The 13,118-nt window shown below is 40.5% G+C and overlaps 1 protein-coding gene across 7 annotated transcripts in view; it reads left to right on the plus strand.

Annotated features, from left to right (window-relative positions):
• Positions 1-13,118, plus strand: part of NEO1 (neogenin 1) — a 240,569-nt gene that overhangs the window by 199,085 nt on the left and 28,366 nt on the right. For 4 of the 7 annotated variants that reach the window (XM_061430300.1, XM_061430303.1, XM_061430297.1 and 1 more), the window contains exons 16-19: positions 4,335-4,430; positions 7,130-7,353; positions 7,436-7,574; positions 9,637-9,744. In XM_061430300.1, the coding sequence (XP_061286284.1) occupies positions 4,335-4,430; positions 7,130-7,353; positions 7,436-7,574; positions 9,637-9,744 (567 nt within the window). The remainder of the gene's footprint in view (positions 1-4,334; positions 4,431-7,129; positions 7,354-7,435; positions 7,575-9,636; positions 9,745-13,118) is intronic. The other 3 variants (XM_061430301.1, XM_061430302.1, XM_061430298.1) reach the window with 1 other exon arrangement.

A 13,118-nucleotide genomic window follows, 5' to 3' on the forward strand; every position in this document is an offset into this window, starting at 1 on the left:
TAATAGTCCAATAAAAAAGTAGGAAAAAGATTTGGATGGACAGTATACCAAAGAAGATGATATATGAGTGGACAGTAAGCACATGAAAAGAGTCTCAACTTCATTAATTATCAGAAATGCAGATAAAGCCACAATAAAATATCACTACACAACCTCTAAAATTGCCAAAATTTAATAGACTGATAATACCAGGTATCAGCAAGGATGCAGAACTGGAACTCATACTTGCTGGTAGACACGTATGAAGGTACAACTGCTCTAGAAAACAGATTGGAGGTTTCTGAAAAAGTTGACTATACAATCCAACATTCCCACTCATAGTTACTTAACCAAGAGAAATAAAGACTCATATCTTCACAAAGATTTGTACACAGATGTTCATAATTGATTTATAATAATCTAAAGGGGGTAAACAAGTTAAGTGATGAATTGTACTATATCCATACAATGGAATACTGCTGCTGCTGCTGCTAAGTCGCTTCAGTCGTGTCCGACTCTGTGCAACCCCATAGACAGCAGCCCACTAGGCTCCTCTGTCCCTGGGATTCTCCAGGCAAGAACACTGGAGTGGGTTGCCATTTCCTCCTCCAATGCATGAAAGTGAAAAGTGAAAGTGAAGTCGCTCAGTCGTGTCTGACTCTTAGCAACCCCATGGACTGCAGCCTACCAGGCTCCTCCGTCCATGGGATTTTCCAGGCAAGAGTACTGGAGTGGGTTGCCATTGCCTTCTCTGACAACGGAATACTAGTCAGCAATTAAAAGAAATGGGTTACAGGTACACTCAACGACATAACAAATCTCACAAACATTATGCAGAGCAAAAGAAGCAAAACAAAAGAGAGTACGTACTGTGTTAATACATTTTCATGAAATTGCAGCATGTGTGGCCCTTATAGTGACACAGCAAGATGAGTGGGTGACTAGAAAGCGAGGAGGTGGGATTGACTGCAGTTGACTGGCAATAGGAGGACTCTTCAGAGTGTTGGGAATATGTGGTCGTGATTTATTTTTGTTGTTTAGTGCTAAGTAGTAGACTCTTAAACAGGTATATGTATTTGTCAAAGCCAAAAAGGTACATATAAATGGGTATATTGTGTTATATATAAATTATTACCTCAAAGGTGAGTTACAAAGCCAACATTTTGAGAAACAGTAATATTTTATAATAGAAAATGAACTGATTTAGATAGGCATATTTTTCCAAATTAGGTATCATTATTGAGATCTTTCTTTGAAAGGCTTGCCTTTTAATTTAGAATCTTCCCTGACCAACCTTTTTTATTCAAATTTATTTGTAAATATCTTTCCTAAGGACAGTTTTAAGTGTCTGATAAATTACTTAGGGCTTCCCTTGTGACTTAGACGGTAAAGAATCCACTTGCAATGTGGGAGACCTGGGTTTGATCCCTGGGTTGGGATGATCCCCTGGAGAAGGAAGTGGCTAGCTACCCACTCCAGTATTCTTGCTGGGAGAATCCCCATGAACAGAGGAGTCTGGTGGGCTATAATCCATGGGGTCACAAAGAGTTGGACACAGCTGAGCGACTAAGCACAAGAACAAGCGATAAATTACTTAGGGTCATCTTTTCTGGTAGAAGATAAGCAGCAATTTAATGCTTTAGTCAAAAACAGAGTAGCCTTTTTCTTTTTCCTTTCAAGAAGAAACAGCACAGCTAACCTGGGAAGTGTTCCCCACATGAACAGTCTTATAAGGCAGTTGTAGGAGAGCAAAGGAATATGCTAGGATAAAAATACTTCTGTGGTCACCCACTCCTACTGTTTCCTTTACAAAACTACTGAAATGAAAATCCTCTTTCAGTCTAACAGGAGAAGGAAAGTAAAACACAGGAAACAGAAGCGTTGAAGTGAAGTGTGTTCAGAGGAGGAGGAGGTGGTAAGGCACAGTGGAGCAGGCAGGGAAGAAGCCTGACTTGTACTTGAAAGACTGAGGGAGAATAGTGATTGGAAACAAGAGCTGAGAAGGAGCCCTGCGTGTGCTGAAGGCAGTAGACATACTTTAGTAGTAAAGAAGGTGCACACTGAGAAGCAGCAAAAAAAATTGATGTGGCATAAAGTAAAATAAACTTGCAGTATTTATCAGATAGATTTAAGATACATATAATGTTGAACAAAAGAAAAGTCAGTGGAGTGGAGAAATACACATAAGAATGCATTTATTAATCAAACTAGAGCTCTCTCTGAGCTTCAAATCTATATAAACATCTGCTTGCTGGGTATCTGTACTGGAATATGATAAATCATGATAGAATATCTTATAGTCTATCATAATTTAATCAAAATTAAAGTTAGTATCTTCTGCAGACTTTCACTCAATCAGCAAATACCCCAGACACTGTGCTAGAAATAGAGCACAATAGAAATAGAGAATCAAGCAGATGTGATTCCAATGATTAGAGATAATATAATTTTTAAATAATTTAAATTTTTAGAATGCTGAGGAGGAGAAATGAGGTGCTACAGGCTATGTATTTAAAGAGGTCATCCAGTCTGGGATGGCCCCTTTCAGATGCACGGGCAGTGTCTGAGTAAATACGAGTGTTGTATGTCTGCAGCATAGGGGACAGATTACACAGGTTACAATCTGCTGCACAGGTTACAACCCAGTCGTAGGAGAGCACACACCACTCGGTGGACTGAGAGGTGGCCAATAAAGAGTGAGCACAGGGAATGAGGCAGAGTGGTGGGAGGCATGTAGGTAGCATCAACAAGACTTGATCACTTATGTAAGGAAGGAGGGAGAGAGAGGTCTTAACGACTCCCATGTTTCTGGCTTGAACAACAGCATGCATAGTCATGCCATTTATGAACTCTAGGGAAAACTGGAGCAGATCTGAAGGGGCGGAGGAAGGGGAGAGAAAGAGAGATTTGAGACATCCAAGAGATGGAGATGCCCAATAGACAGTTGAACAGGTCTGGTGCTCAGAAGAAAAGTCAGGACTAATTTGCATTGGATCACACATGTATGCTAATCCAACCAAGGAAATGAATGGAAGCACATGGGCAGAGAGTGAAGAGTAAGACTAGAAGGGGGCCTAGAATCAAGTCTGGAAAATGTGTATTGTGATTCTTCTGTCCCCAGTCTCAATGAATGGCATCACCTTCTACCATGTTGTCCATATCAGCACCTTTTCCTGCCAGTCAAGTACTAACTCTTATTTATTCCATTTGTTGTCAGTTCTTTCTCACACTGGAAGACCAGGTACCTTTATATACTGCTCAATGGTATCTAGAAAATGGGCCACCAAGCAGCTTTTGAAGAAATGAAGGCCACTTGAGGTGTGGCCACCTTGAAAAACTGCCCAGCTTTACCAGAAGTGAGTGGTGTGGGTCAGCTCCCCACCCTACAACGCTTCAGTGGAACCCCAGTCTTCATTTTGAGACTAGACTCTTGAAGTACCTGTACTAAACCTTGCCTGGATCAGGAATGTGATAAAGCAGAGTCTTCCAGATTTGCCTTAGCCAATAGGAGAATGAATGCTATTCCAACTATATAATATCCCTCTTTTTCACCAAATCTAACTAGCAGCATTTTACATGATCATCATCTTAGCCAGTTGAAAGCCTGGGCCATGTCTTCTCCAACCAAGAAGTCTGCATGAAAGCTAGATGAGGTTGGCATCCCAGAGAGTTAAGGACCGTCAATGGTTAACTGGTTTAACAGTTTCTCTCCTACTTCTCTAGCTTGGCTGTTCCAATCGCTGCCTCCTTCTGAGAAGGAATGGGGTTTGTTTAAGTCCAAGCTGCACCTGTGGGATTCCAACACATGGAAATCCTACGTATTCTTTTTAATCCAGACTCTTCTCTATACAGTAACATCACTAAACCACTGATGACTTGAAGCCAAGAGAAGATTCAGGAACAGTCTCCCTTGCTCCTGGGACTACAGGAAGTTGATCCCAGCCAGTTTTTCTATAATCTGTATGCTCCCATTTCCATTCCTCCCCACCCCTCAGAATAATCCCACATAAAAAAATTTTAAAGTATGACCTGGTTTTTTTTTTGAGACTTCCCTGGTGGCTCAGATGGTAAGAGCATCTGCCTACAATGCGGGATACCCAGGTTCAATCCCTGGGTCGGGAAGATCCTCTGGAGAAGGAAATGGCAACCCACTCCAGTATTCTTGCCTGGAAAATCCCATGGACAGAGGAGCCTGGTAGGCTACAGTCCATGGGGTCGCCAAGAGTCAGACACGACTGAGCGACTTCACTTGACTCGGCTTTTATTACAATTAAGATTACACACAGTCATCTGTGAATGTTTAAAATTCTGTAGTGAGAGTTTTTTACGTGTCTCCACTTGTTTCTTTCCTTCAGATCCCAGCTCTCACTATGTGATTACCCTGAAAGCATTTAACAACGTAGGTGAAGGTATCCCCTTGTACGAGAGTGCTGTGACCAGACCTCACACAGGTAAGGTATCCTGTCCATCGCTGGTTGTCCGCATATTTTCCTGCAGCTTAAGTAGAATGTTAGCATGAGGCCTGCCCCGTGGGTATCAGTGGAAGGAAAAGGATATGGCAGTTTAGGGTGAGGCCCCATAGGAGGGTAATTGGGCTTTCAACACGGAAAGTTCTGTTAAATCCTGCTTTGCTTTTTAGAAAATATTAATCCTGTCATGTAAACACATCTATGTAATTGTATAGCACATGTTTTTAATATGTTGGGATCTAGAAAGCGTAGTCATGAGAGAGTTAAAAGTGATTTTTCATCTTTTAGTCATGTGAGTTATAACTAAAAGGAGAAAAAAGTTAAAGGATCTCCATATCTCTGAGAAAATATATAGGTTATTAATGGAATAAATGTATTAGATTGATAAATCCAACATTTTCTTTATTAGTACTTGAATTAGTTGGGAAAGTATTTTTCTATGTGCTTTTTATAAGATTTATTTATATAGGCAGCATAAAGCTATATGTACCATCCATTTGATAAACTGTAAATTTATTACAAAAGAGACCAAATATTTATTACTTTTCTTTGTAATTTATCTATTAAAATATCTTTAAAAGAATGATGTAAAATTTCTGTAGATATGTAAAACATGATGTAGATCTAGATCTGAATGAGAAAATTTACTGAAGTGAATATATTAGAATTGTAAATTTTTCTAAATGGTACTGGAAATCAAAGAATGTATCGCTTTCAGTAATATTCTTTTGTTTCTCAAAACAAAATTGTGACTCTGTATTGCCTGCTGTGTATTCTGGATGCTTTGCATACAGTACGGATTTGGCATTATTCATTTTAAAAAGATAATCTCTGTCGCCTGTTTTTATGCTTTTACTTACCAAGATCAATACCATTACTGCATATTTGATAGTTCTGTCTTCTGCTCCTGCGTGCTTACAATTTATAAGTTCTTTTAAAAATAGCTTTGGTATGTCAGAAAAGAAAAAACATAAGATGAAAGAGAATATTTAAATAAAGGGTTTGCTACTTTCTTAAATCAGTCTGTAATAGGGAAAAAACAAATTTGGAATTATTTTCTCTTATGTGATTTAAAAATATAGCGTGGCTAGAAGTACACAAGAGGAAACGTTCATAAGTCATGTTACCTAGCTGTCTTTTCTAAGAGTTGTTACAATAAGAAAAAATCTTGCAGTCTTAGTGACTTTTGCACCTGAAGGTGCATTTTCTTTAGCTAATTGGTATGTGTCCTGATCTTTGAACAAAGCCCTTGATTATTATGTGTGCTGTTCTGTTATTTTCAGTGTTCATTGGGTAGGAAATACACAGATGGAGATTATTGCTTTAGCTTGGCAATTATTCATAAATAAGGCCCCTGCTGTCTCAGATTTTAGGTTATAGGAAGGACTAGTCACCATAGCTAAATGGGATACCCATTTTAAGACCTTCACTTAAAATAAATCAGTGTGTGTGTACTTAAGTACCTGACCGAGAGCTGGGAAAGCGCGTTGGATGCTTCCCTATTACCGCGCGTCATGGTGCCTTTGGGCTCGTTCCGGCCTTGTTTTGACGGTGCTGCTTAGAGAATATGTCTGTTGCATATGGTTCAGGACAGCACATGAGTATAGACTTTTCCTTCTATCAAAAAGTGCTCTGATTTCTTAAGTTCATAAAGCTGTGTCAGTTAAATCCTTAATAGCTGGGGCATTTCCCAAAACTGATTGGGATTAATCAGTGGGTTGTTTTCTGAGTCTACTGGGAAAAGTATAAAATACTCCCGCATGTTATCAGCTTACCTTTCCTTCATGAAGAGTAATGCCCTTGGATTCCCTTTGCTTTACTTGAATGTAAGCCATGTTGTGGTACTGCTTTTAGACCCTGGGCATCAGCAGATCTGAATTGGACCCTGTGTGGGTTTCAGATACACCCAGTTCCAAGACCAGGCTGAGTTTCCACTGGCTGATATTCAAATTCAGATTTTAGAGGAGAGGCCCTTACATGTCCAGTGTGATAAGCAACATCCCCCAAAATTCAACCACATTCACTGAAATACCAAAATAGATCATGAGCTTTGTGTTACTTATTTAGGAAAAATACCCTTGATTTTAGAAGCAGTTTTCTTCTTTTAGTGATCCTTTTTGGATCCAAGGTAGAATTTTCAAGTTATTTAAAGAAAAAATTTTAAGACAAAGAAAAGTCAAGTTTGAATGATGTGTGCTGTGCTTAGTCACTCGGTCGTGTCCGACTCTTTTCGACCCCGTGGACTGTAGCCCACTAGGCTCCTTTGTCAGTGGGAATTCTCCAGGCAAGCATACTGGAGTGGGTGTCATGCCCTCCTCCAGGGGATCCTGCCAACCCAGGGATCGAACCCAGGTCTCCCACATTGCAGGCAGATTCTTTACCGTCTGAGCCACTGGGGAACACTGGATTACCAAATTTTATTTACCTATTCAATATACACGCAGTTTACAGTAGTAGAAAATAGTTAAGTACTATTTCTCTAGGTGCTTTCCTGCAAGTGTTTCCTGAAAGAACACAAGTGGAAATATTGTTTTAAATGAATGATGGTTATATATTAACTCTGGATTCTCTTTCTCTTTCTCCATTTCTCACCTTTCATTCCATTATATTACCTTGCATTTCCCTTTTGTTTTTGTTTATGTTAAAATGCCACTTCCATTTTTAATTACTTTTTACCCCAGACACTTCTGAAGTTGATTTGTTTGTTATTAATGCTCCATACACTCCAGTGCCAGATCCCACTCCCATGATGCCACCAGTGGGAGTTCAGGCTTCCATTCTGAGCCATGACACCATAAGGATCACCTGGGCGGACAACTCCCTGCCCAAACACCAGAAGATCACAGACTCCCGATACTACACAGTCCGATGGAAAACCAACATCCCAGCAAACACCAAGTACAAGGTACTGGCACATTCACTCTGGGTAAGAAGAGCTAATTATTCATACTTTCTGATTCTGAAGCTCTTGATTCATATGTTTCCAGAATGCTAATGCAACGACTTTGAGTTATTTGGTGACTGGTTTAAAACCAAATACACTCTATGAATTCTCTGTGATGGTGACCAAAGGTCGAAGATCAAGCACATGGAGCATGACAGCCCACGGGACTACTTTTGAATTAGGTATGTGTTGTCAGAACTTTGTCACATGGCATTTCTTCTCTTCACTAGATGTGAAAGCCAGGAAAGTCCGTGCTAATGTTGTACCACATCCGAAGTCATGAGGCGCCTCATCACCTCTCTTTACTACCCAAGGAAAGAACTAAGTGTGTGAATTGACATATTTACAGAACACAGTGAGAGCAGCTACAGCTGGAGTTCAGTGTTTGCTTTCCCAGCTGAAGAATTTTGGTTTTTTCATCATTGTTCAAGAACATTAGCAAATAGCAGAAAGAAATAATGCAGAATGTACTAGAGTTTAGGAATCATGAGACATGAGTTCAATTCCAAGGTCAGCCACCTACTGACTATATAAGCAAGTCATCCAGCCTCTCTGAAGCTATTTCTTCCATCTATAAAAGAGGGGTAATTGTTGTCTTTTCTACTTGATAGGGTAAAATAAATTACCCAATAAATAAAGCAAATGGTAAGTAATAAAGCACTGTGTAGATGTAAGGAATTACGGTTTTTAACCTTGCCTTCCTGGAAAATTGAGATAGAAAAGATGAAGTAGCCTGCCCTTTACCAATACCATGCTTGCTAGAGCCTCAGCACTTTACCAGAGCTCTCCTAAACTTCCCTGGAAGCTTTCTTGCAAACTGGTTAGTGTCTTATAAAGTCTCCCACTGGAGTATTCTTAGGGTTTTTGTCTGTAAGTAAACATGAAAGAAAAAATACAGCTAAGTAAATTAAGGGGAAAGCAAGCCATCTAATTTGAAAGTTTTGCTTGCTTTTTGCTCACTTGTAGGCCTGCCCTTCTGCCCCTTATACTTCCCTGGCATGGGGATATGTGTAACCATTGGGAGGCTCTGTCTATTCCACCTCCCTATTTCTTTCTCTCCTTTATGTGAATAATGAAAAAAACGGAGCTATAAAGTCTCTCCAGACTGGGTTTGGCCCTGATGTCTTATCTTTGGCACAGTTGGTTGAATTTCCTACAGAGAAAAAAAAGGGATAGATTCGGAGAGAAAGAAATGCAGTGCACAAAAACGTAAATAGAACTTGAGTTTGCTTTCTTTGCCAGTTTTAAAAATACCTTTGTGCTTTCATTCCAGCCCATTAGGTAATAAATGATATTCCATTAGGAGTTTACATTTCACTGGGCTTGGCTTCCTTCCATTTCATACCAGGAGATTTCTAGTATTTCAGGAAAAGAGTAAATGTAAGGATATACTTAATATGCTGATTTCCCAACTAGTATTAATACATTAAAAGTTTTCAGCCATAATATGGAAACATAAGGGGCTTCTGCAATGCAGGAAATGTGGGTTTGATCTCTGGGTCGGAAGATCCCCTGGAGGAAGAAATGGCTACCCACTTCAGTATTCTTGCCTGAGAATATCCCATGGACAGAGGAGCCTGGTGGGGCTACAGTCCATGGGGTCGCAAGGTCCAGACACGACCTAGAAACTTCACCACCACTACCATGGAAACCCAGACTCACTGTCGTTTTTGTTTAATTGGCTTTTCTGTTCCGTAAACAGCTTTACATTTCAGAGCAATAACCTTTAATGGTTGACTATCTTTTCGGTGCAAATTTAACATAATAAAACATTAATTTGTAAATCATTTATTCTTTAGGGCAATGGTGGTTTTCAAATATCATATTTGGTTTGGAAAGCCAACTATATATAGGTAGAGACAAAATTACTTTACACTTAAAAATTTTCTAACAAAATAATCCAAATTAGGGGAGAAAACGTAGTCTTGGGCACATTACATGACTTTTCTCATTTTCTGTCTCCTGATCTACCAAGCAGGGACTGCAGGTGGCTTTTAATTTTACCTAACCATCCTGCCTGACCTCCCCGTCTGGGATGCCTGTCCTTTGTCCTCTCAATATGGTATTTCCTCTTTGGTACTTTGCATATTCTTCTTTTTCTTGGGGCTGTTTATAGACAGACAGTGAGTTCTTTGAACCCAAGAGGCTGTACCCTTTATTGTGCCTTCTAAATGGAGACGGTTGAGGAAATGGTGAATTCAGTTGAAATGAACAGGAATTACTAAAAGTGTTATTCTTTTGTAGTTCCTACTTCTCCGCCCAAGGATGTGACAGTTGTGAGTAAAGAGGGGAAACCTAGGACCATAATTGTAAATTGGCAGCCTCCCTCTGAAGCCAATGGCAAGATTACAGGTAAGAGGCCAGAGATGCCTGTGAGTGTGTGGCTGTTCCCTGTTCCTGCATTCTAGGAGAATGCCTTGTTCTTGGGAGGAATGGGGGTCTCAAGACTTGACCTGACCATTTTTTGGGGTGCTATGTGACATGATGGTCCTGGAAATTGAAGCAAGGGGTGCTGTTTAGTGACATAAAAAGGAGTCGCCAGCTGGTTGTTCTGACCCATATTTCATGAAACTCCAATGGTGTGGGTTGCACTAGATGGTCTTTGGTTGTGGTAGAACATACAGACTTATTTATTGTCCTCAAGAGAGCTATTCTTCTCTGTCTTTGACTACATGACCAGGGTCTTGGGGTTGAAGACGCTGCCTAATTCTACAGGGTGATACCCAATAAATATAAATTCACCTCTTTTACCCCAAAGCTCAAAAATATCCGTTAGGCTTATAGTTTCTTTTTTCATCCAGAATTGCTACTTCAGCTTCCTGTGCTCTTACAACTCAAGTTAAAAGTCTGAGTTGGCCTGGACCTCTGACAGGACCTTGAATTTTCCCTTGGACTTCCAGAGTAGAAGGCACTATGCCTTCCTCATCTTTATCAGGGAGAAAAACCTGCCTCTGATCCAGATAATGTATGCTGTGGAGCCAGAATTCGCCTCCTGAAGTTCCTTTGTATGAAAAGGTGGCCTAAGGTGACTGCAGCCGTGAAATTAAAAGATGCTTGCTCCTTGGAAGAAAAGCTGTAATAAACCTAGACAGTACATTAAAAAGCAGAGTGACCTTTGTCATTTTGCTGACAAAGGTCCATATAGTCATAGCTGTGGTTTTTCCAGTAGTCATATATGGATGTTAAGAGTTGGACCATAAAGAAGGCTGAATGTCGAAGAATTCATGCTTTTGAACAGTGGTGCTAGAGAAGACTCTTGAGAGTCCCTTGGATGCAACTAGATCAAACCATCCAGTCCTAAAGGAAATCAACCCTGAATATTCATTGGAAGGACAGATGCTGAAGCTGAAGCTCCAAAACTTTGGCCACCTGATGTGAAGAGCCGACTCACTGGAAAAGACCCTGATGCTGGGAAACATTGAGGACAGGAGGAGAAGGAGGTGACTGAGAATGAGATGGTTGGGTGGCATCACCAACTCAATAGACATGAGTTTGAGCAAACTGAGGGAGACAGTGAAGGACAGGGGAGCCTGGTGTGCTGTAGTTCATGGGGGTCGCAAAGAGTTGGACACAACTGAGCAACTGAACAACAAAGGAAACTGAGAAGCATCTCTTAGCATTGTCTGACAACGTGGTCCCCTGGAGAAGAGAGCGGCAGACCACTTCAGTATGCTTGCCTTGAGAACCCCATGGATAGTATGAGAAGGCAGAAAGATAGGACACTGAAGGATGAACTCCCCAGGTTGGTAGGTGCCCATGATGCTACTGGAGATCAGTGGAGAAATAACTCCAGAAAGAATGAAGGGATGGAGCCAAAGCAAAAACATCACCCAGTTGTGGATGTGACTGGTGATGGAAGTAAAGTCTGATGCTGTAAAGAGCAATATTGCATAGGAACCTGGAATGTTAGGTCCATGAATCAAGGCAAATGGGAAGTGGTCAAACAGGAGATGGAAAGAGTGAACGTCGACATTTTAGGAATCAGTGAACTAAAATGGACTGGTATGGGTGAATTTAACTCAGATGACCATCATATCTACTACTGTGGGCAAGAATCCCTTAGAAGAAATGGAGTAGCCGTCATAGTCAACAAAAGAGTCCAAAATGTAGTACTTGGATGCAATCTCAAAAACGACAGAATGATCTCTGTTCATTTCCAAGGCAAACCATTCAATATCACAGTAATCCAAGTCTATGCCCCAACCAGTAATGCTGAAGAAGCTGAATATTTCTATGAAGACCTACAAGACCTTCTAGAACTAACACCCAAAAAAGATGTCCTTTTCATCCTTTTCAGTATAGGGGACTGGAATGCAAAAGTAGGAAGTGAAGAAATACCTGGAGTAACAGGCAGATTTGGCCTTGGAGTACAGAATGAAGTAGGGCAAAGGCTAACAGAGTTTTGCCAAGAGAACGCACTAGCTATAGCAAACACCCTCTTCCAACAACACAAGAGAAGACTCTACACATGGACAACACCAGATGGTCAATACCAAAATCAGATTGATTATATTCTTTGCAGCCAAAGATGGAGACGCTCTATACAGTCAGCAAAAACAAGACCGGGAGCTGACTGTGGCTCAGATCATGAGTTCCTTATTGCCAAATTCAGACTTAAATTGAAGAAAGTAGGGAAAACCACTAGACCATTCGGGTATGACCTAAATCGAATCCCTTACAGTTATACAGTGGAAGTGAGAAATAGATTTAAGGGACTAGATCTGATAGACAGAGTGCCTGAAGAACTATGGACAGAGGTTCGTGACATTGTACAGGAGGGATCAAGACCATCCCCAAGAAAAAGAAAGGCAAAATGATTGTCTGAGGGGGCCTTACAAAAAGCTGAGAAAAGAAGAGAGGTGAAAAGCAAAGGAGAAAAGGAAAGATATTCCCATCTGAATGCAGAGTTCCAAAGAATAGCAAGAAGAGATAAGAAGGCCTTCCTCAGTGATCAGTGCAAAGAAATAGAGGAAAACAACAGAATGGGAAAGACTAGAGATCTCTTCAAGAAAATCAGAGATACCAAGGGAACATTTCATGCAAAGATGGGCTCGATAAAGGACAGAAATGACATGAACCTAACAGAAGCAGAAGATATTAAGAAGAGGTGGCAAGAATACACAGAAGAACTATACAAAAAAGATCTTCACAACCCAGATAATCAAGATGACATGATCACTCACCTAGAGCCAGACATCCTGGAATGCAAAGTCAAGTGGGCCTTAGGAAGCATCACTATGAACAAAGCTAGTGGAGGTGATGGAATTCCAGTTGAGCTATTTCAAATCATAAAAGACGATTCTGTGAAAGTGCTGCACTCAATATGCCAGCAAATTTGGAAAACTCAGCAGTGGCTACAGGACTGGAAAAGGTCAGTTTTCATTCCAATCTCAAAGAAAGGTAATGCCAAAGAATGTTCAAACAACTGCACAATTACATTCATCTCACACACTGGTAAAGTAATGCTCAAAATTCTCCAAGCCAGGCTTCAACAGCATGTGAACCGTGAACTTCCAGATATTCAAGCTGGTTTTAGAAAAGGCAGAGAAACCAGAGATCAAATTGCCAACATCTGTTGGATCATCAAAAAAGCAAGAGAGTTCCAGAAAAACATCTACTTCTGCTTTATTCACTATGCCAAAGCCCTTGACTGTTTGGATCACAACAAACTGTGGAAAATTCTTCAAGAGATGGGAACATCAGACCACCTGACCTGCCTCTTGAGA

Source organism: Bos javanicus, chromosome 10 (assembly GCF_032452875.1).
Source record: "Bos javanicus breed banteng chromosome 10, ARS-OSU_banteng_1.0, whole genome shotgun sequence".
Classification (NCBI taxonomy): Eukaryota; Metazoa; Chordata; class Mammalia; order Artiodactyla; family Bovidae; genus Bos; species Bos javanicus.